The sequence below is a fragment of the Delphinapterus leucas genome, chromosome 11 (genome assembly GCF_059928025.1).
Source record: "Delphinapterus leucas isolate spDelLeu-1000000601 "Yukka" chromosome 11, BTC_Dleu_Yukka2, whole genome shotgun sequence".
In the NCBI taxonomy this organism is placed as follows: domain Eukaryota; kingdom Metazoa; phylum Chordata; class Mammalia; order Artiodactyla; family Monodontidae; genus Delphinapterus; species Delphinapterus leucas.
Genome location: NC_143139.1, coordinates 26,100,787 through 26,123,456, shown reverse-complemented (window position 1 = coordinate 26,123,456; position 22,670 = coordinate 26,100,787). Strand labels below are relative to the sequence as shown.

Below are 22,670 nucleotides of genomic sequence, written 5' to 3'. Positions count from 1 at the left end.
CTGATTTTTTGATTCTTCTTACCCTTCAAACTTGGAGAGAAAGTGAGGGTACAAGCTACAGTAATTGATGGTATGCATGCACACATATCTTCCAGGAAGAACATTATTCAGTCAAATAATTGAGGTTCGTTCTCTCAGTCCACCTCACTGGAAGGTTTGCTTTTGTGTCTAGCAGCGGTGTTCACGATGCACACCCACACGCCCCCCCGCCCCGCCCCCTTATCCCCAAATCCCGAAGGAAAAGAGTACGGAGTGGTGTGGAAGGGATGACACTGTGGAGTGGGATGGATTCAGTTTTTCACCTTTCAAGAGAGTAAGAACTGATTGGTGAGCTCGTTCTGAATAATGTGAAGTCAGAGGAAAAGGCAGGGTAAGAGAGCCATAGTCTTGCGAAGAGCAAAGTTCAGGGTCTAATTCCTGTTGCTTTATCAGCCGCCGATTGTACCTGCTGGGAGAGCTGATAATATCAAATGAGTACAGAGCTGGGGAACTGGAGCGCCTTGGCTACTTTACACTGACCTGGAAAATGTCAGGATAAATTACGGAATGGGTCGAGGAGGGGAAGTTGGTAATTGAAGTCCTTTTAGAAGTCTCAAAGCTTTGTGGATATTGAGTATTGTTCCCCCCCTGCCCCCTTCACCATTGAGCTGGCACCAATTCAGTGAGGAAGGATGGCTTGTGAATGGGGCTGAGGGCTGGGAGAAGGATTCAAAGACTAGGATCTTAAAATGAGATTGGAATCTGCACTTGTCACAGTTTAAAACATGTTGATGGTCCAGATCGTTGTGGGAAATGATTTCAGAGCGCCGTTAACCTTTCCCAAAGCTGCATTTCTTTTTTTAAAAAATCAGGATAGGTAGCATCCCGTTTAGAAGGCATAATCCTGCTCTGCGGCTTTGCCTCTTGCGGGCAGGAGGAGGCCAGGAGCCGCGTGTGTGGGGTCGCCCCCGCGCCGCAGCCCCGGCCGGCGGGCGGGCACGAATCCCGCCAGCCCTGGGCTCTCCCTCCGAGCCCGCTGCACGCCCGCGCACACACACGGCCGAAACGCGCGCTCCCGCCCCTCGCGAGCGCGCCCTCTTCTCCGCGCCCCCGCCCCACGCGCCGGTCCTCCGCGCCCCCGCGCTCCCACAGCCCGAGCGCCGGCTCAGCTGACCCGCGGGCGCCAGACGCCGTGGCTCCCAGCTCGCGAGTGCAGCTGCGGCGGCGCGGGCCTCTCACGGCGACACCCCCCCCCGCGCCCCTCCCCCACCCCGCACCGAGATCCGGACTGACTGCGCGCGAGCTCGCGGCCCCTTCCCCGGTGCTGAGCGAGGAGCGAAGCTGCGGTGACGAGCGGCGGCTGTGCGGCCATGGGCGCGCCCGGGTCGCCCTAGGGCGGGCGCGCGGAGACCAAAGCCCGAGCGGCAGTCTCGGCCGCGAGCCCTCTCGGGAGGCGGCGGCGGCGGCAGCAGGAGCAGCGCAGCCGGGATGAGCGGGAGCGGCGCGGCGCCTGGCCCGGGCTCGGGCTCCTCCCCGGCCGCCTGCCGTTTCGCGCACTACTTCGTGCTGTGCGGGATCGACGCGGACAGCGGCCTGGAGCCCGACGAGCTGGCGGGTAAGGCCGGGCTGCGGTGGCGCGGGGGTCCCTTCAGGGACGCGGGGGGTGCTGCGGGGACGCTTGGGAGGCGGCGTGCGGGCTCCAGACAAAGTCAGCTCCCGGCGGCGCCCGCTCTCTGGCTGGCCGGGCTCTCGGGCGGCGATTAATGACATTGTTATTTATTCCGCGTGCAGGGTGCGCTGCTGAGCCCGCGGGCGCCCGCCGCGGGCTTTTGCCTGACGGGCGCGGGGTTAGGAATAACGGGTGCGGGGGCAGTGTCGGGGTCGGCCCCGAGGGCACGGCCCCAGCCCGGCGCGCCGGCCCCCTCGCCCGCAGCTGCCCGCGGAGGCGGCCGGTGAGTCACCGGGCGCGTTAACTCCAGGCCTCTCTGTGCTCCTGCGGCTCCCGCCCCCTACCCTCCACCCTCCGCCCCGGCTGCGAAGTTTCAGCCTCGGCACGTGACGTGGCGCCCCGGCCCCCTCGGGGAGGGGAGTTGGAGGCCGCGGGGTTCGCGCCCACCCAGGTGGTGGTGGCCCGTGGGGCGAGCACCGGGCCGGAGGCTGGTTGTACTTCATCCTCCCTGACTGTTCCCGGTCTGCGCCGCCTCACGCCTCAGGTTCTGCGATGACCGTCGAGTCACCTTTTGGAATCCTGTCGGTTTGGCAGTGTCACCGGAGCTGGCGACGATCTTTGAACGCTCGGGTCCCGGCACGACGCTTTGTGGACACCGCTTATACTGTTCTGAGTTTAAGTAGTTGGATATTTCCCCTCAGTTGGGTGCACCGAGTGTTGCCGCCTGGGTTTTCCTGGAGGGGCATTGGCCCGTCCTCTTGACTCATTTGGTGGCGCAGTGCAGGGCTGAGCTGGGGAACCGACGCTGGGAAAGGGGGCTGTTAAAGGATGGTGGTGGAGGGGCCGGGGGTGAGTGCACAGTGTCTGGAGGAGGCCGGGGAGAAAAGGCTGATTTCATTTTTCATGCCTGTTTCTTTCTGCTTGCCTTCTTGGGATCTGAATCTGGATTTTTTTTTTTTTTTAATGGGTGAGATAAGTGACATCTACCGCTTGAACTTTATCTGTGTCAGTGTTAAACACTTAGGTCATAGCTTTTCAGAGCAGCTTCTTTTGGACATAGCATTCTTGATTGCACCAGTGTGTATTTTTCTTTTCCTTTTTGGAGGGGCGGACTGGGAAGAATGTATTAAATAATAAACAATAGTAAACAAAACTGTTCAGCCTTAAGATACAATACCCAAGTGACCTCTTAACCTAAGTGAATATCTTAAGTCGGTTTCACAGCAAAACATTTTCAACAAAAACTATGTCTAGTTTTACTTAATTTTATTTTTTGAAAAGAGAGAGGAGTACCAGGTTTTCTCTATGTGTAATTATATATTCATGTTGTTTCTTCAATTAAGATTTCATGTACATATTAAGAATGGCTTTGTTAAGGGTTATGGAGTTAGAAAAAAATGTTTGCAGAGGAATTTGGAGAGATTCCTCTTTTGGGATTGGTGAAGGGATTATTTTATGTTTCTAGAATCCCTTTTCCCCTAAACATCTCCCTAAGCATTTGTGGCACTGAGGCTCCTGGAGACCTTCTGTCAGTGGCGACTGATGACTGGAAAAAGCCTGTATTTTTTTCTTCATCAAGTGTGTATGCCTAGTAAAGCTAAAACAACACCTGTAAGTGTGGCCTGGGACTCTTCAGGCATAGTGCAAATGGCTTTAACAAAATTAAACAGTAAAAAAAACTTTTAATGCTTTTTTTTTAAGGCACAAACTGGCTTCTCCTTTTGCAGTACTATGGGTGAGTGTGGGTGTTGTTTGAGATTTCTGCCCCTCATAATACTTGGTGTTTTGAGGTAACAATTTTGTCTGATAATATTTTCATTCGTTCATTCAGCAAATAGTTTTGAAAGCCTTTAGGTGTAGATTGTGTTCTAGGCCCTGGGCTCAGCTGTAATCAAAGCGGTCAAAAAATTCCTGCCATCATAGAACTTACATTCTAGCATGACGAAATAATAAAAATATATAGTTTGTCAGAGGTTAATAAGTGCTATGAGGAAAAATAAAGCAGGGAAATGATGGTAGGGCAGTGCCAGCAGAATGGTGAGACTTGTGGGGTCGTAACGATTTTAAATGAGATGGTTAGGGAAGGTCTCACTGATAAGGTGATATTTGAACAGAACCCTAAAGGAGGTGAGGAAGCAAGCCATGTGGATTGTCTCAGGGAACAGCATTGTAGGCAGAGGAAACAGCACGTGCAAAGACCTGAGGTGGAAGGGTGCCTAGTTTTGCAGGTAACAGCAAGGAGGCCAGTGTGGTTGATACTGAGTAAGAGGGAGGATAGTAGATATGATCATTGAGAAGGGGTAGGGGAGATTCTGTAGGGCCTCATAGACAGACTTCTACTCTGAGGTGGAAAACCATCTCACTGGGTTTTGAGCAGTGTAGTGAGATCTGATGTACCTTCTGAAAAGATGGCTGCGGTTGCCATGTTGACTAGAGTATATCAGGGGCAAGGATAGAGATGGACCAGTTAGGAGGCTCTTTTTCACTGTTGGAGGTGAGAGTTGTTGGTGGCTTGGACCAGGGCAGTAGCCATGAAGTGGTTAGAAGCTGGATATATTTTGAAGGGAGAGTCAGCAGGACTTGCTGATGAATTGAGTATGGTATTCATACTCAAAGGAAGTGATCAGAGATGACTCCAGGGTTTTCTGCCTAAGCAGTTATAAGCACCTTTATTTACTAAAATTGGAAGACCGATGGAGAAGCTGGCTGGAGAAGATTAGTTTAGCTTTGGACATGTTAAGTTTGAGGTTCCTGTTAGATATTCAAATGGAGATACCAAGTAGGCAGGACATCTTTCAGGGGTCTGAATTTATTTTTAGATATGAATCGAAAGCCATGAAATTGGGTGACATCACCCAGGGAGTGGGTGTAGATAGAAAAGAGGATTGAGTCCTGGAGACATTCCAACATTCAGAGGTGAGAAGGATGAGGGGAAAACAACCAAGGAGGTTAAGAAATGTGACCAGTGAAGGGCTTCCCTGGTGGCGCAGTGGTTGAGAGTCCGCCTGCCGATGCAGGGGACATGGGTTCGTGCCCTGGTCCGCGAAGATCCCACATACTACGGAGCGGCCGGGCCTGTGAGCCATGGCCGCTGAGCCTGCGCGTCCGGAGCCTGTGCTCCACAACGGGAGAGGCCACAGCAGTGAGAGGCCCCCCCCCCAAAAAAAAGAAATGTGACCAGTGAGAGGAGAGGAAACAAGAGAATGTAGTATCATGTTCCAGCTAACAGTCTTCTTAACTGTTTCCACAGAGTTACATTTAAGGATCAGGAAACAAGGCCAGTGAGTTAGGCAAATTAGTCAGAAGGTTGTTTCTGTTTTGCTGCATTAATTTCAAAGTTAATGATATTTAAGTTTCTATTTTACTTTTCTGGAGCTGATCCATTTTTATCACACTGTTTCTTAGCAAGTTGTCACCCTGTCTGTAGAAGATCTTAATTGACTTCTATTAAACGTAAATTCTACCAATTGCTTTATAGACTTTTTCTTAACATATGCATATTCCTAGAACTCACACTGTGCAGGTGGTGGGACATTGTTATCAAATGAAGGACACAAACCATATGATGAAGTAACAATTAAATAGACTGAGACTTTATGAGAAATGAGACCTTGACACTCCTCCAGTAAGGTGCTGCTTTACCAACAATGGAAAAGACTTCTTTCATCTCAAATAGGTCTTTTAACAGCAGAAGATAATTTAAATATATATAAATTTAAAATATTTTAAAATGGAAGACCTAGAAATTTTACGGAGATGTCTCTCTCTATATGTATACTGTTACAGCAGTATTGCCTATTGTCCTTTCTCTACCATGCCTTAGCCGTTGTGCTTCTCCTACTCACTGTATGTTTTCAAGATGTACTTTATCCGTAAACAAAATTGTCCCTTAAATGTTAAAGCAGAAATGTTTAAATTTCTCTTAATGTTAAAGAAAACAAAAAGTTTCAAACTGATTCTTTATTGCATAAAGAAGAAAGGGGCTGTAAATAGAAGTCACTGGAATTAGTTGATGTGAAGGGAAGAAGGTGTCATTTTGAAATTTTCTTTTATGTCTCTCATTTCCTCTAATACCTAGCTGTAGGAATTTATGTGGCTTGATTTACAGCACAGATCTTTCAGGCAATGGAAAAGTGAAGGATGTGGGGCTTCCCTGGTGGTGCAGTGGTTAAGAATCTGCCTGCCAGTGCAGGGGACATGGGTTTGAGCCCTGATCCGGGAAGATCCCACATGCTGCGGAGCAACTAAGCCCATGCGTCACAACTACTGAGCCTGTGCTCTAGAGCCCACGAGCCACAACTACTGAAGCCTGTGTGCCTAGAGCCCATGCTCGGCAAAAAGAGAAGCCACCGTAATGAGAAGCCTGCGCGCTGCAACGAAGAGTAGCCCCTGCTCGCCACAACTAGACAAAGCCCATGAGCAGCAACGAAGACCCAACGCAGCCAAAAATAGACAAATAAATAAATTAATTAAAAAAAAAACAAAAAGAAAGAAAAATGAAGGATGTAATTAGACCTTTATTTAAGTAACATAAATATGCGAACCCTGAAGAAGGAAAAGCCTTTGCCTCTCTCTTTCATAGTACCTTATACATAGTACATAGTGTTTAATAAGACTTACACATGAGTCTACAAATTGTGTGGTGACCAGAATATTCTTAAAGCTTTCCCATGGTAGCTTGGATTCAGTACTGCTGATAGATATGGAAGTCTGATGGGTGAGCACTGCCACAGACCTTTGTTTAGAGATCTTCCTTGGTACCTCCAGCTGTTTATTTTTAGCCTTGGTGTCTTGGCTCTGGTTTCCAGAAGAGCTTAGAGGCAGTGGAGACCATGGTCTAAATTCAAATATAAAATTTAGTTGAGACTGACAGTATCATGCCACAGTAGTGCTGGAAAGGACCTTAGACATCATTTAGAGTGAAGAAACCAAGGCTGAGAGTTTAAGGTCTTAGAGATCACATTTGACCAGTGCAGGCACCAGACTAAAGCCTGTTTTTTGGGGGGTTTTTTTTGCCTTGTCTCGCGGCTTGTGGGATCTTAGTTCCCTGACCAGGGATGGAATCTGGGGTCTCGGCAGTGAGAGCGCTGAGTGAGTCCTAACCACTGGACTGCCACGGAATTCCCAAGCCTGTTTGTTCTAATACACAAAGCTCCATAGTTATTTAAGCTCAGAAAAAAGATGAGGTTTACTCAAATTCAGCAAGCATTTCAGGATTGCCCTTAATCCAGACTGAATGTCAATAGTCAAGACTGTGCTAAAGTCTTTTAAAAACTGCCCCCAGGTGTACGGGCGTGGGTGGGGTAGGAGCTTCCTTCATCTGACTACATTGGTGGTGCCTCAATTGTTAGCCTTGTGGACATCCCTGGCCCGCAATAGATTATGTTTGGGAGTTTGGAAGGTCTGACCTGGTAACTGGGAGGCTGGGGAAGGAATAATACAAGGATCAAGTTCCATTCTAATGGGGCCAAAGAAGATTCAAGGTCTGGTTGCTGTGGTATAGTGATAGCTTGATTTTAAAAATCCACTGGGAGGGACTTCCCTCGTGGTCCAGTGGTTAAGACTACGCACTCCCAATGCAGGGGGCCTGGGTTCTATCCCTGGTCAGGGAACCAGATCCTACATGCCACAACTAAGAGCCCACATGCTGCAACTAAAAAGTCCCGCGTGCTGCAACTAAGACCTGGCACAGCCAAATAAATAAATATTAAAAAAAAAAAAATTAAAAAAAATCCACTGGAAATAAAACTGTTCATGGTGAAATTGGCCCAGCAGTGAGAGCAGCTAAGTCCCTGTGGTAACCCTAGGGCTCAGGCACCTGCTGCATTGGTTAGTGCAGGACCTTCCAGCATAGGGAGCTCAGAAGACCAGAGAAGACAAGATGGATAGGGAGAGGGGAGGAGGGAGGGGCATAAGTGTCTTTGGAGGAGGAGAAAATAGTAAGAGAAAGGGGAAGAAAGGGGACGGGAAGAGAAAAAGAAGGCTGGAGGAGGGCAAGTACATAATATCCACTGCTAAGGAGTTGAGACATACTGTTCTGAAATTCCTGAGTATATCCTTTTGTTTGCATTTCCACTTCTGGTCACAGACACTCTTGGAGTAATAGAAGTTAGTCATAATTTCCATGGAACTCCATATGGAAGAAAACATTTTCTTCTTCTAAAATTTGTTAGAGGGTAGAGGTAGTTCCTACATAAGGTACTTTAGTCAACTATACTTCAATTAAAAAAAAAAAGTACTTTAGGAAACAAGTATTATATGTCCAGATCCTTAACAGTTTTGATTAATAATGACCTAAATTTTGTTTTTGGTAAAGCTATAACTACTATTATGCTTTGGATTAATTATTCAATTTTTTAAAAATAAATTTGTTTATTTTATTTATTTATTTTCGGCTGCGTTGGGCCTTCGTTGCTGTGCGTGGGCTTTCTCTAGTTGTGGTGAGCGGGGGCTACTCTTCATTGCGGTGCATGGGCTTCTCATTGCGGTGGCTTCTCTCTTTGTGGAGCATGGGCTCTAGGCGTGTGGGCTTCAGTAGTTGCGGCACGCAGGCTCAGTAGTTGTGGCTCACGGGCTCTAGAGCACAGGCTCAATAGTTGTGGTGCACGGGCTTAGTTGCTCCATGGCATGTGGGATCTTCCCGGACCAGGGATTGAACCCGTGTCCCCTGCATTGGCAGGCAGATTCTCAACCACTGCACCACCTGGGAAGCCCCTAATTATTCAATGTTAAATGCTTACAGTGTGCCAGGTTGAGGAGTATATAGGTGACAGTCACTGTTCTGAAAGAATCTACAATGAAATAGCAATAATAAAATAACTAACATTTATTTAGTACTTTCCACATGCCAAGCACTGGCATAATACTTCATGATTATTACCTCATTTAATCCTGACAACAGCCTTAGGAAGTGACACTATTTTCTCTATTTTCCAGATGAGGAAACAGGCTAGAGAATTTAAGTACTTTACCTAACTTCATATAAGAAGTGAGAAACCTGGATTAAAATCTGACATGATCCATCCATGCTCATAACCACTACATTTGTTGCCTCCTTAGTAACATATACTGTATCACACAGATTATAAAATCTACCAGTACTCTTCATGGATAACCTTATAATCAAATGAGATTATTTTTTAAACTCCTCTGTAGAGGAAAGATATTAAGAGGGAGAAGACTGGTCTTTATGATCTTTAAGACCTGACTTGGCTTGTCTCTTCTTAAAGGTGGCACTGCATGCATTCTATCATTCATTTATTAAAAAAAAAAAAAAAGAATATATATCTGATTTACTTTTGTTCTTTTTTTGTGGTATTAAATTTTTAAAATATCTTTATTGGAGTATAATTGCATTACAATGTTCTGTTAGTTTCTGCTGTACCAAAATATGGAATGCTTCACGACTTTGCATGTCCTCCTTGCGCAGGGGCCATGCTAATCTTCTCTGTATTGTTCCAATTTTAGTGTACGTGCTGCCTAAGTGAGCACTACTTTTGTTTTTATTAATGTATATTTATAAAGATAAGATATAGGTATAAGGCATTTACTGCATAAATAAAAATACCACTTTCAAAAAAATTTTAAACCTTTTCATTCTTCTTACTGGGTTTTATACCTATCTTTTCTTAGCATAAATTACTTGTCCTTAGGTAAGTTTATAGTTTTTAAGAGGAATGTTGGTTGCTTGTGAAACCATGGCTTGCGTGGCTGTCAGTACAGTTGTTAAAGCTGGATGCGCAGTCAGAAGCTGAGAGTCCCATCCTGGGCCTGTTACATAGGACAGCTGTGGGCCTCAAGTGTTTTTTTGTTTTTTTGAATTTTATTTTATTTATTTTTTTATACAGCAGGTTCTTATTAGTCATCCATTCTATACACATCAGTGTATACATGTCATTCCCAGTCTTTAATTTTTGCCTATTTGATTACTATGTGTCTCGGCGTGTTTCTCCTTGGGTTTATCCTGTATGGGACTTGCTGTGCTTCCTGGACTTGGGAGGCTCTTTCCTTTCCCATGTTAGGGAAGTTTTCGACTATAATCCCTTCAAATATTTTATTGGGTCCTTTCCCTCTCTCTTCTCCTTCTGGAACCCCTATAATGCGAATGTTGTTGTGTTTAATGTTGTCCCAGAGGTCTTTTAGGCTGTCTTCATTTCTTTTCATTCTTTTTTCTTTATTCTGTTACACAGCAGTGAATTCCACCATTCTGTCTTCCAGGTCACTTATCCGTTCTTCTGCCTCAGTTATTCTGCTATTGATTCCTTCTAGTGTAGTTTTCATTTCAGTTATTGTGTTGTTCATCTCTGTTTGTTCTTTAATTTTTCTAGGTCTTTGTTAAACATTTCTTGCATCTTCTCGATCTTTGCCTCCATTCTTTTGCCAAGGTCCTGGATCATCTCCACTATCATTATTCTGAATTCTTTTTCTGGAAGGTTTCCTATCTCCACTTCATTTAGTTGTTTTTCTGGGGTTTTATCTTGTTCCTTCATCTGGTACATAGCCCGCTGCCTTTTCATCTTATCTGTCTTTCTGTGAATGTGGTTTTTGTTCCACAGGCTGAAGGATTGTAGTTCTTCTTGCTTCTGCTGTCTGCCCTCTGGTGGATGAGGCTATCTAAGAGGCTTGTGCAAGTTTCCTGATGGGCGGGACTTGTCTCAAGTGTTTTTATCTGTCTCGAAGGGGTTAAGTGAGATTATTGACTTCTGAATTTACCACTCCTGTCTTCTATGGGCCTGAAATTATTTTTGAATGAAAAACTAAGTGTATAGGTTTTTTAAAAGATTAATCCTAAATGACATAGAACACGAAGACTGAATATACCCCATATTTCACATGAGGACTGATGGAGTAATTATAATTTCATCCACAAGGAATGGAAAAAAATAAGTTAGTCTATGCAGTGCCCTTTACAGGAAAGGTGCAATTTTTAATAAGCTTTTTGAAATATTAGTATCAGTTCATGGGCTCTCAGTTGTTATCTGCATGGACTCTTAGAAACCCAGAGACCCCTGTTTGAAATGACCATATTATATAATCTCTAGAAGTCTATATTCTAGCATTATGGATGATACTGCCAGTTCTCCACAAAATAGCCAGTGGGATCTGAGAATAATTTTTTCCACTTAAAATTCTTCAATAGATTCCTTTGTATTCAAATTCTTTAATGGTATCTTAGTTTGTTCAGGCTGCTATAACAGAATACCATATACTGGGTGGCTTATAAACAGCAGGAATTTATTTCTCACAGTTCTGGAGGTTGGGAAGTCTTGAGATGAAGGTGCCGGCAGATCGGCTGTCTAGTGAGGGCCCACTTCGTGGTTCATAGATGGCTGTCTTATATGAAAGGGGTGAGGTTGCTGTCTGATATATTGCTTATAAGAATATGTATGAATCCCATTCATGAAGGTTCCACTCTTATGACCTAAGTACATCCCAAAGGCCCTACCTCCAATGGTATTCATCACATTGGGGGTTAAATTTCACCATAGGAATTTTGGCGGGGGACACAAATATTCAGTCTGTTCACCCTGGTTGGCAAAGCTGTTCATGATCTGCTTTCTGTCTGCCTTTCCAACCTTCTCAGATTGGATCACTCTTTCCTGCTACATTGGTTTTCTTGCAGGTTCTTAAACACAGCAAGCTTCTTTTTTTTTAATTTTAATTTATGTATTTTATTTATTTATTTTTGGCTGTGTTGGGTCTTCGTTGCTGCATGTGGGCTTTCTCTAGTTGAGGCAGGTGGGGGCTACTTTTGGTTGTGGTGCATGGGCTTCTCACTGTGGTGGCTTCTCTTGTTGCGGAGCACGGCCTCTAGAGCGCAGGCTCAGTAGTTGTGGCTCATGGGCTCTAGAGAGCGCAGGCTCAGTAGTTGTGGTGCACGGGCTTAGTTGCTCCGCGGCATGTGGGATCTTCCCAGACCAGGACTCGAACCCGTGTCGCCTGCATTGACAGGCAGATTCTTAACCACTGCACCACCAGGGAAGCCCCAGCAAGCTTCTTATCTCATGGCCTGTTCATCTTCTGTTCTTTCACTAGATCCTCTTCCTCTAGACCAGCATTGTCCATTGTAAATATAATGTGAGACACGTTTGTAGTTTTAAATTTTCTAGTAGCCACATTTAGAAAGGTAAAAAGAGACAGGTGATATTAATTTTATTTATATGTCTAGGAGATTATTTCAACATATAATCAATGTAAAAATTATTCATGAGATATTTTACCTTCTTTTTTTCTTACTAAATCTTCAAAATGCAGTGTGTATTTTACGCTTTCAGCACATCTCAATTTGGACTAGGCACATTTCAAGTGTTTAGTAGCCACATGTGGGCGGTGGCCACCCTTTGGGCAGTGCAGCCCTACATCTTTGCAAGAGTGGCTTCTTCTCCTCGTTCAGGTCTTTGCACAAGTGTTACCTCCTCAGAGCAGCCTTCCAAGACCATCCTGTATAAAATAGTATCCTTCCTCTCCCTGCCTGCCCCACTCTGCAGTCGCCCTGCTGTATTTCCCTCACACTTATTACCACAGCACTTATTAGTACCAGACAATATATTGTGAATGCATTTGCTTGCTTTTACTTTTTATTTTTATTTATTTATTTGTTTGTTTAGTTTTGGCTGCATTGGGTCTTTGTTGCTGCACGTGGGCTTTCTCTAGTTGTGGCGAGCGGGGGCTACTCTTCATGCAGTGCATGGGCTTCTCATTGCGGTGGCTTCCCCTGTTGTTGTGGAGCACGGGCTCTAGGTGCATGGGCTTCAGTAGTTGTGGCTCACAGGCTCTAGAGCGCAGGCTCAGTAGTTGTGGTGCACGGGCTTAGTTGCTCCTCGGCATGTGGGATCTTCCCGGACCAGGGCTCGAACCCATGTCCTCTGCATTGGCAGGCGGATTCTCAACCACTGTGCCACCAGGGAAGCCCTGCTTTTACTTTTTAATGTCAATCTTCCCCATTAGATTGTCGGCTCCTAGAGGGCAGGACCTTGTCCCTCTTGTTTAGTATTGTATACCCTTTGACTAAAATAGTGCCTGGCCCATTATAGGGACTCAGATTGTTTGAATAAATGAATGAGATAACTTGAGATGGACAAATATAGAACTTTTCCTTTTGTTACCAACAATAAAAGTTAGTATATTTGGTTTTTTTGTGGGTTTTTTAACCTCTAAAATGGACTAGAGTTTTTTTTTTAAATGGGAAGCTTGTAATTGATTAAAAAAAGAACAAGAGAGTGGATGAATGATTAATTTTTTAAAAGGTGTATGTCAGCTTTGTGGGAAGCTACTAAAATTTCTTATGTCTATAATATTTATTAGCCTAATCCTTCCCTCTTGAAATAAGCTATGATAAATAGATAAATAAAATTAATAAACTTTCTTTTTAAACTCTAGTTTTATGCAAGCAAGCATGCAGATACCAGCAATGCTTTGATTTTTTTTTTAAGCAAACAACATGTCTTACTTATTTATGAACTAGTGCCAAATTATGAGCACATAAATGGTGGGTAGTGTTTATGAAATTTCAGAAAGTGTCTGCACAAACGAGCACTGGTAGCTTCAGTTGTGTCTTTAGAGGAATACCTTAGGAAATTGCATTCAGTTTCCTTCTTCGTGGGCATCCACATCAGTTTTGGGCCTGATCAGCCAGGACAGTTCTCTTCTATAAAGTTTAATCCTTTGTATTTTTTTTCCATTTATACTCTGTCTTTTTTTTTTTTTTTGCCGTACGCGGGCCTCTCACTGCTGTGGCCTCTCCCATGGCGGAGCACAGGCTCCGGACGCGCAGGCCCAGCGGCCATGGCTCACGGGCCCCGCGGCTCTGCGGCGTGTGGGATCTTCCCGGACCGGGGCACGAACCCGTGTCCCCTGCATCGGCAGGTGGACCCTCAACCACTGCGCCACCAGGGAAGCCCCTATACTCTACTCTGTCTTTATCGTACCTTGTATAATGTTCTGTTCTGCCTAAGGCTTGACTTTTTAAGATGGCACCATTTAATAACCTAGAGATTCCAAAAATTTTCAGTATGAGGCTGTCTTCTACATTACTTTTCAAACAGAATGCAAGGATATGTCTTAGTGTGAGGAGGGTAAGAACTGAGAATTCTGGGAATAAAAATGGAAGTATTTTATGCACTGCTGAGACAGCACTTCATGAGCCTAGAAGAACATGAAACAGTTGCTTTACCCTTCATCCCTGTACCTTTCCCAAGAATCCATGATTTTTACTAACTTTATTCTAAATTAAATATTGTGACATTTTAATTAGTGGATTTCTTAAGTTAATGCCTTTTACCTTGTATAAAATGTATACAAGTTATACATATATATAATGTATATAAATAAAAAATCTATTTTTTATATATAAAATGTATAAAACTTGTATACATCACTGGTACAGAAAGTTAATTTTGAAATAACTCTTTCTTTAAATGAACTTTCAAAGATACGTGCTAGCACTATTAAGTCAGAAGTAGTTCCAGGAAATCACCTTTATATGATGAAGCTGTGAAAATAGTTAACATTTATTGGGCCATGAACTGTGGTTGGTTTATAAACATTGTCTTTAATCCTCACAATAACTCGAAGGTATTACTATCATCACTTTACAGGCGAGGAGGCTGAGGTTTGGTGAGTTGTTGCCCAAAGTCACAGAGACAATAAAGGCCAAAGCTGGAATTGCATCCCGGTGACCCTCTTCCACTGTGCCCTGCTGCCCCTCCAAGTCTTCCAGACCAGCTGTCCTCAACTGCTGGGTGGTGACATATTACCGTGCTTGGCAGTTGTGAGTTGGGTCACAAGTAATTATTAATAATAGTTGAAACACTGAGGTTGTAAATGGCATGTATTTTTAAATAAGTGGGATGAATTCAAGGTCTTCCCTCTAATGATGTCACTCTCACTTACATTCCTATGTGCTTTTATTGAGTTTCGGAAGAGAAAGAGGTGGCATTACATGCACCATACCAGCAATTGTGAATAGCCCCATACATGATGGGAAATCTATCTTGTTAATGCTACTGCCAAGCTAGTTATTGATGAGCTGTGAATAGTTTTCATATATTCATGTTCTCTTAGGAATACCATTGCAAAAGTAGTCTATTTGCTTCCCTTCCCTGTATATTTTTTAAAAAATTTGTTCATAGTCCAAGGACACACATGGGAGTATGTTTTTCAACACTTAACACTGATCTAGATTGTTTCTAGATACTTTTCTCAATTATAAAATATGACAGTGATTTGCAATGAGCTTTTAAACTCTAGAATACAATAAAAATATGAGGTAGAATTATAATTTTAGAGTTGTAGAATTTTTAAAGTTCAACCCTGCTGTGGACTAGTAGTCTGAATCCTTAGATACAGCTTGTAGACCTCTAGGTTTTAAACTGTGAAACCCAGTTTAAAGATATTTTAAATAGTTTGTTTTCTGTATCCCAGAGGCCTTGTGAAGTAAATCCACCTGTTTTGCATAATTGACTCCTGCCCTGGCCTAGAGAATCCAGGTTTCTGCTTTGAAGATCGTGTTTTCTTGCCTTCCCTGTCTCCCTCTTTTCTAGTACAACACACTCCCAATTTTAACACAGAAAATTATTCTACAGTTTGAGGAAACATTCATGTAGAAGTGATATCTAAATTAAGTTTCCAGTAGTCAGCATGCCACAGGTTTGCTCATAGACCAGGCTTTTGTACTTTTTTTTTTTTCCCCTAATCCCTTCTTCAAAGATCACCCTTATTTTCATCTTAGTCCTCTTAAAACCACAACCTGCTCTTTTCTTTTTTCTATAACAACGTGGAGAAGGGGAAATAATTTTTTGGCAAAAATTTTCACTGTCATTAACATCTCATAGTGAAGAAATTGAGGTCTCATGAATCCTCCAGTTACCTTCATCCCCAGCACAAACAGGGAGGAGGTTTGTTTGTTTTTTGGGCTGCGCTGCGGCTCGTGGGGTCTTTGTTCCCTGGCCAGAGATCGAACCTGGGCCCCAGCAGTGAAAGCCCCGGGTCCTAACCACTGGATCACCAGGGATTTCCCAGGGAGGAGTTTCTAATTTAATTTTTTCTAATGAATGCATGAATGAATGAATGCATGCATGAATGAATGAATTTATGGCTGTGTTGGGTCTTTGTTGCTGCACGTGGGCTTTCTCTAGTTGTGGTAAGCAGGAGCTACTCTTTGTTGTGGTATGCAGGCTTCTCATTGCGGTGGCTTCTCTTGTTAGAGCACGGGCTCTAGGCACATGGGCTCTAGGCACACGGGTTCAGTAGTTGTGGCGCACGGGCTTAGTTGCTCTGCAGCATGTGGGATCTTCCCGGGCCAGGGTTTGAACCCGTGTCCCCTGCGTTGGAAGGTGGATTCTTAACCACTGTGCCACCAGGAAAGTCCAGGGAGGATTTTCTTATTTCCCACAGCTATTCAGGTTCCATACTTTCTGTTTCTAGTATCCCTTCAATTTCCTTCCTTTTCCTTCCCTCATAGTCCTTTGGGAAAACAGGGACAATCTGCTAGATCAACAATATTCTTTCTATATATTAAATATATATCATTTTGTTTCCTCCCAGGACTAAAATAACAAGGAGAGATTGTTTCCCCATAGGCAGATGAAATGTGAATTGTTTTGGGGGAAGTGAGCATCCCGTACTCTCATACAATTCCCTGACATGGAAGTCCTCCCTGTCATAAGAATCAGTACCAGCATATCAACTGGAACTCCATGAGAATGAGACTTTAATAAGAATAGTTTGGGCAGTAGGAATTTAGGACTGCTTAATAGGTTTAAAGCTTATGGATGATTCACTTCTAGGACCACAGTGTTTTGTTTTACTTTCCAGGTTAGTTTTCTTCACTTTAAGTTTAACCCTAACTTTTAAGGAAACTTAAGTGGCTGGGGTAACAAGATAACAAATTGTTTAAAAATGTTTCCCCATCTCCAATCTCAAGTGTGTCTTAATGAACTTTTGTCCAAATTTCAAAATATTCTGGCTCAGCTCCAGGAAAATGAGCTTTCGTACTTGATTCCGTTTACTTTGTGCCATTGTTCATGAGAACAATGACTGTGATTTCACAGTTTATTAAACCATAAGCATTGGTACCATTGAGGTGTTTATGCTAAAATAGTTTATTTTGTTTAGTTGTTCTCACTCCTGTCTGGCAGTGCTTATTTTTCCATTGGCAGCCCTAGTTAAATTTTATTTTAAATAAATACATGAAAGCCTTGTGGGCTCGAATGTAAAATCTTGTGTGTTCCTCACAGTGAAGGACTGACAGGCCTCGTTTACTGTGAAGCACTTGTAAACCATCTTGTCCCTGGTGGAAGGGGCCGGTGGAGAGAGAGTTAAAGTGTGCGTGTGTAGAGGATGGAAGACAAAAACTTAAAACCACACCTGTTATTCCAGTCCTCTTTTCCTGATCTCATTGATCTATCTCTTAGCCTCTCTTCTACATGGAACACAGATTTTGTGGTTAGAGTGCGAGAAATGGTACAGAGATATCCAGACAAATGCCCTAGATCCTGGAGTGCCCACAGTAATTGTGCTAGAGGAGTCATTACAGGGTCTTCTGTACAAATGTCACACCTGCTAAAAGTTTAACAGAATCATGTTCACTCTTCCCTGGGATGAAATCTTCTCTAACTAGGAGTAAAAATGTAGCTTTTTCTGAATGTGGCCATAAGGCCAAGAAGTAGACATATTTTGTTGAATCATTAGAGGGCAGAGGCCTTGCTGTGAAATGTCTGTTGACATGTATGCATATTTAGTAGTTATTTCCGTGCCCCAGTGAACCCTGTTGAATAGATCAGGTGACAGCTTTTATCTGAAAGTCAGTCTTTGAGGGGCAGCTGAAGCATGGATGTATGTGTGTGAGAGATTGGTGTTTTTTTCAGTGTAGGGGAAAGAAGTAACTTCTTAAATTCCTTGCTCTTAAAAATAAGGAATTCCTTCATAAAATTCAGATTTGCTTTGGGACTTAAAGGAAATGGTTGTATTATTTTAGTGAACATGACTGAACAGTTTTTGAATGTCTTCAGAGATAATGAGATACAGCCTCCTCTCAAGTGTGGGAACTATTTTGCACCCTGTTCCCCTGTTCCCTGACCTCTGCCTTTTGACCCTGCTGCTTTGTGTGAGATTATGGGCCTTTGAGCTTTTCACCAGTCGACCCAGGTTTCCTTACACAGAAACATAAAGCTTTAAGCTTCCTTAAAAGGTGTTCTTAGAATTGGGGAGAACATTCAGATTTAATTGTGGGCATGACTTTTGTAAATATTTTTTCTTTAAAAAGTCTGTTTTTTTCTGTCCAAAGTATCTATATATTTTCTAATAGGAACTCTGAAGTTTTGTGACTGTGTATATGACTAAATATGTTTTTTTCTTTGGAGAAAAGTGTCACAAAGTAAAGGTGTTTATTTAGGGAGAGACTTAAAATTAGAGCTTTCCAGGATAAGGGAACCCAAGAGAAACCCAACTGTTTGCTCCCTATCGTTGTTTCTTTAGGTATGAGAAGTTAAAAATCTGTATTCATAGGGTGTTATGCAAGAGCAACAAATTGAATATTTTCAGAGAGAATCAATACTTTAACCTGCTTATCTTTCAATAAGCACTTTTTAGACAAAAAGTGAGTAGGAAGAAAATTAGAGACAGTCAAAAGGAGATGAACGCATTTAGTTTTGCTACTTGTTTGTAGTTAATGTTTTTGTTTTGTTTTTGGAAAGAGGGTAAAATTAGTGTCACAAATAAAGGTTTGTGGATTGTCTATGTATTTTATTATTGTTTTGCATACTATCTTCAAGTTTATCCAGAAAACTACGCATTTGCTGTGTTTTGGACATTTTAGTAGGACTTTCTGAGGAATGTGTGTTTTACACACTGTCCGAAGGCTTTATAATAATGAAGCTTTTGGACTTCTGTTTACATGGCACTTTGCTGCTACTGAATATCCTACCAGAAGTGAGGATAGGTAAAATAATTGGCTTGAAATAATAAAAGACAGTAAGTGCTTTTAAAAAAGTATGTGGCTTTTAAATTATAAAAATAATATATGCTCAACTCAAAAGCTGAAGAATAGAGGATTGTATTAAGAAAACACAAGTATCTGTTATCCCAAAGGGGTGGAATTTAAATTAAGAAAAGAAGTTCTGATTTCTGGTCACTAGTTAGAAGCCAGAGTGACCATTTTACTGAGGTGTTTTGGTTAAATGAGCTGAGCAATAATCTGAGAAACACAATAAGATTTTCTTTTGTCCAAGTCACGGCCATTGATTTAGTAAGACAGTTGTGATGATCTCTGTGAAGAATTGTTGGTTGAAGGAGTGAATGAATAAATAGTATGGAGTTGTATACCTCAGGTGTTTACTTTGAGAGATAAAATTAAATCCTTAGTACTTACAACACAATTTTTTAAAAACCAAAATCCTCTAAGATCAGTAATTAAAATGAAATGGAAAAAGAAAGAGTAGCTTTGAATCTCAGGAGTTTAACACTAAAATAATACATTAAAAATTTTTTTTCATTGTGGAAAAGAAAGAGGAAAGCACTGGTGGACAAATGAGATGGGAAGACAGAGGAAAGAGAAGCTGGTAAGCAAGAGGCAGTTCAGTGACAAATGAGATAAAGTCTTGATCTCCATCTTACTGGGAATCCAATTTATTCGTAGTCACATAGCAGAATGGAAATACGTTTAGATGGCATAAGAAACCTCTGATGGAAAATCTGGTTGTCTCCCCTCAGGTTGCTGAGTCTAGAAGCAGCAGCAGACCTGACACTTGTCCCTCACAGCTCCCTTCCTGTCTCCCACGTGGGGGCTGTGTAAACATTTCAGGAGCAGTGCTGGCACTGGCCTCAGAGAATTCAGAGAGCAGGGCCTGCAGTTTCCCTTTTTATGTAGCAGAATAATAAGAACAGGGACAATTTTTTGATCGTCTTGCAATGTTTTGGCTGTTGGTTTAGATCCTTTCTGTAAATTACTTTCCTCCTAAAAGACACTTAGTCATATGTTTAATGTGTTTAACCAACCAACCAGAGAGACCTTAAGATGCCATAGAAGGCATGTTTGTCATTGTAATTGGAAAAACTTTACAAGGACAGATGTGTTTTTCTCATTTTCTTTAAACCTGTCAATTTCTTGCCATGAATATGAGTTTTGTTAGTAATGACTATGCATTCTAAAAATTTTGAGTAAATGAGGCAAAATGTCTCCTCCAAAGGAAATTTTTTTAAGGACAGAGAGAGAGGGAGAGGGAGGGAGAGGGAGGGGAGGAGGGAGTTCTTATCTGGAGAGTATTGTTTGCATTTTTGTTTCTGTTTAGTTGTTTTTTAGGAGGGCTGAATTGAGGTGAATTTTAGTTGCTCCAAACTCTGAGACTAGCAGTGGTTCTTTAAACCAATTTTTGAGAATATTAGCACATTGACAAAAGACAGTAGAGGGGCAAACCATGGGGAAGAGGGGGTTTATTTATGCCCAGATCTCTGCTCCCACTGTTTGTTTCTAGAACTGAATGTATAGCTTACACATTTAAAAGAGGTATATAGACTAGCCTCCTTTAAGCATTTCATGGAGTGGAAATGAGTTGTATCCAGCTTTTAGAAGACTTTTCTATCAGAATGCTTGTGACTATAGGTCAAACAGGACCTAAGAAATGAAGGAATTTGGCTGGTTCACATAACAGTTTTTTTGAGTGGAGGTGATCAGGTATAGTTTAAACAGAGCTCCCGCCCAGGCTCACAGCAGTTCTTTATGCTCCGTCTGTCCCCATTTGGCTTCACATTTGCATATCACATCTTCACTAGAGGAGATTTAACTTTTCCTCCTCCACTCCCCATTCTGGGTCTTTGCTATGACCAGTCCACTTTAGGTCACACTTCCCTAAGGCCATCCTTGAACCATTAGTGTGGCCAAGGAAAATGGGGTTAAACTGACTGTTTAGAGACCAGTTTGGGATGAAAACTACAGGGCAGCTTCACAATGGAAGAGTGGGGGAGTGGCTGCTGGAAAGCATCCTTGCTGAATGCTAGACTCTGAAGACAGAAAAAAGCCCCTCAGAGGTTTTTAACAAGGGAATGGCATGCTCCAGGATGAGGGGTGTAGAATAGAATTAAACTGGGAGCCAATTAGGAGATTGTTCTCCAAAACAAACTAGAGGGGAAAGGCCTGAATTAGGATAGTGGCAGTGGGAGCAAAGAAGCAAGGATGGATGTAGGAGACAGGGTAGACATAGGATGAATTGAACTTGGCAGCCTTAGTGTATGTGAGGTTAAAGGGGTGGTGAGATGCACATGACTCGACTTTGGGCCCAGGCAACAAGGATATAAGAATGTCATTCATAGAAGGAACACAGGAGGAAATAAATTTCAGAGGATGTAGGTGAGTTTGGTTTTGAATTTGTGGTAATGATGGTGCTGGTATGACATTATTTTCCTTTGTAGCAGGTGGACCAAAACCACTTTCTCCACATCTTATTATAATAGTAGTGATTAACTATTTGGAAGGATGTGTGTGTGAGCAGGTAGTGGAGCTAGAACTTGAATTCAAGCCTTCAGACCCGGAATTCCATGATCTTTATGTTATGTCACACTTACTTCTATTTATAGATATAACTCTTTTCTCCTCCTTTTCTCTCCCTCCCTCCCTCCTTTTCTTTCTTTTTCTTTTAAGGGAGCCAACAATGTGTGTATGTTAATTTAAAACTGTTTTTAAACATGAAGTATAAAAATACCATACTTAAGAAAAATATAGAAACTGCCCAGGACACAAGCTGAGAGACTTATTTTTGAGTTAGGGTAATTTGTTGGGCATTAATTAGTAAGTAATTTACCCTTCTCCTGCAGTGCTTCAGTTTGTAGTTAAAATGCACAGTTTTTGTGGTAGGCTTTAGTAGAGCATTTAGAATGCATCTGTATTCTTCAGCTATGAGGCAGTGAACCATATGCTGCATGAACTCTTTGGAGTTTGTACAGCAGACAACTACCCGACCAGTACTGAATGTCTGCAAGTGCTTGTACTGGGTTCTAGGCATTCCCACCTAGAACGTTCAGGTCCTCTGGTACTCCTGTAGAACTATGCATACCAATTGGCTGAAAATGCTTGTATAGTGGGTACTGTAGAGGCTGGTGAGATACAGTTGCTCAATAAGCATCAGCTACTACCCTCTTTAACATAATTGGTTGGATTAAACCTCAGACACTGGTGAGATTTAAGATGTTGCTGGAATTCTCCTTTAGACATTAAAAGATAATTCCTAGGATTGCATCCTTTTTTTTAAATGACAGCTAATCTTATCCATTATTTTTAAATACGTAATACATTTACGTGGAGTCATTTTCAGAAGATACGAAAAGATTATGTTAAACAATATGTCCCCTTTCCTCAGCTGTCCACTTCCTTTCCCCAGACACAACCATATAGTTATCACTTTCTTGTGTATACTTCTAGAGATATACTGTGTTCCATGACATGTTTCTTATTAATTCCAGAGTATAGTCTTACTTTCGAACTTTGATGTATTTCTCTTACCCATGTTATTGCCCTTTTTACCTCACTTTATTTAGTAATGTTAATGATAAAGGTATTGCTCAAATTATATTTTTTATTGCTTATAGCAGGTCAGGTACAAACCCTAGTTTGCAGTTGGCAGTCGTGTTCAGAGATGTTAAATGACTTGCCAAAGTTTGCATTGCTTTTGTAGAATTAGAACCAGAGGAAGGTTCTTCTCCAAATTCAGGCCCCCTTCCCTACAGAAGAACTTAACTATTCTCATGGGTAAAAGAGCCCACCCGTTTTATCTATTGGAAAGCAGAGCGCTTATACTTAAAAAGAACGATAATAAACACATTAAACTTAAATCGCATTCTGAATGAAAGCAAGACCAACTTTGGGCTGTTGTATGCATGAGAATTACAGATTTTGTTGGTTGCCCATCTATTTTAGGAATAGATTATCTACACATACGGACATACCTTCTTTTATTGAGCTTTGCTTTATTGCTCTTCACTTTTTTGTGTTTTTGCCTTGTGTCCAGCAAGTCTGTCAGTGCCATTTTTACAA

At 42.4% G+C, this 22,670-nt stretch overlaps 1 protein-coding gene and 1 non-coding gene across 4 annotated transcripts in view; one reads left to right on the top strand and one right to left on the bottom strand.

Moving 5' to 3' along the window:
* The first annotated feature begins 1,084 nt into the window (after positions 1-1,084).
* Positions 1,085-22,670, top strand: part of DENND5B (DENN domain containing 5B) — a 212,016-nt gene continuing 190,430 nt past the window's right edge. Inside the window, exon 1 of one of the 3 annotated variants that reach the window (XM_089920466.1) lies at positions 1,085-1,594. In XM_089920466.1, the coding sequence (XP_089776592.1) occupies positions 1,468-1,594 (127 nt within the window). In that variant the 5' untranslated portion in view covers positions 1,085-1,467. The remainder of the gene's footprint in view (positions 1,595-22,670) is intronic. The other 2 variants (XM_089920465.1, XM_022577900.3) reach the window with 2 other exon arrangements.
* On the bottom strand, positions 9,033-9,139 carry LOC115802875 (U6 spliceosomal RNA). The gene has a single exon (XR_004023454.1). It is a non-coding gene; the product is annotated as a U6 spliceosomal RNA (small nuclear RNA).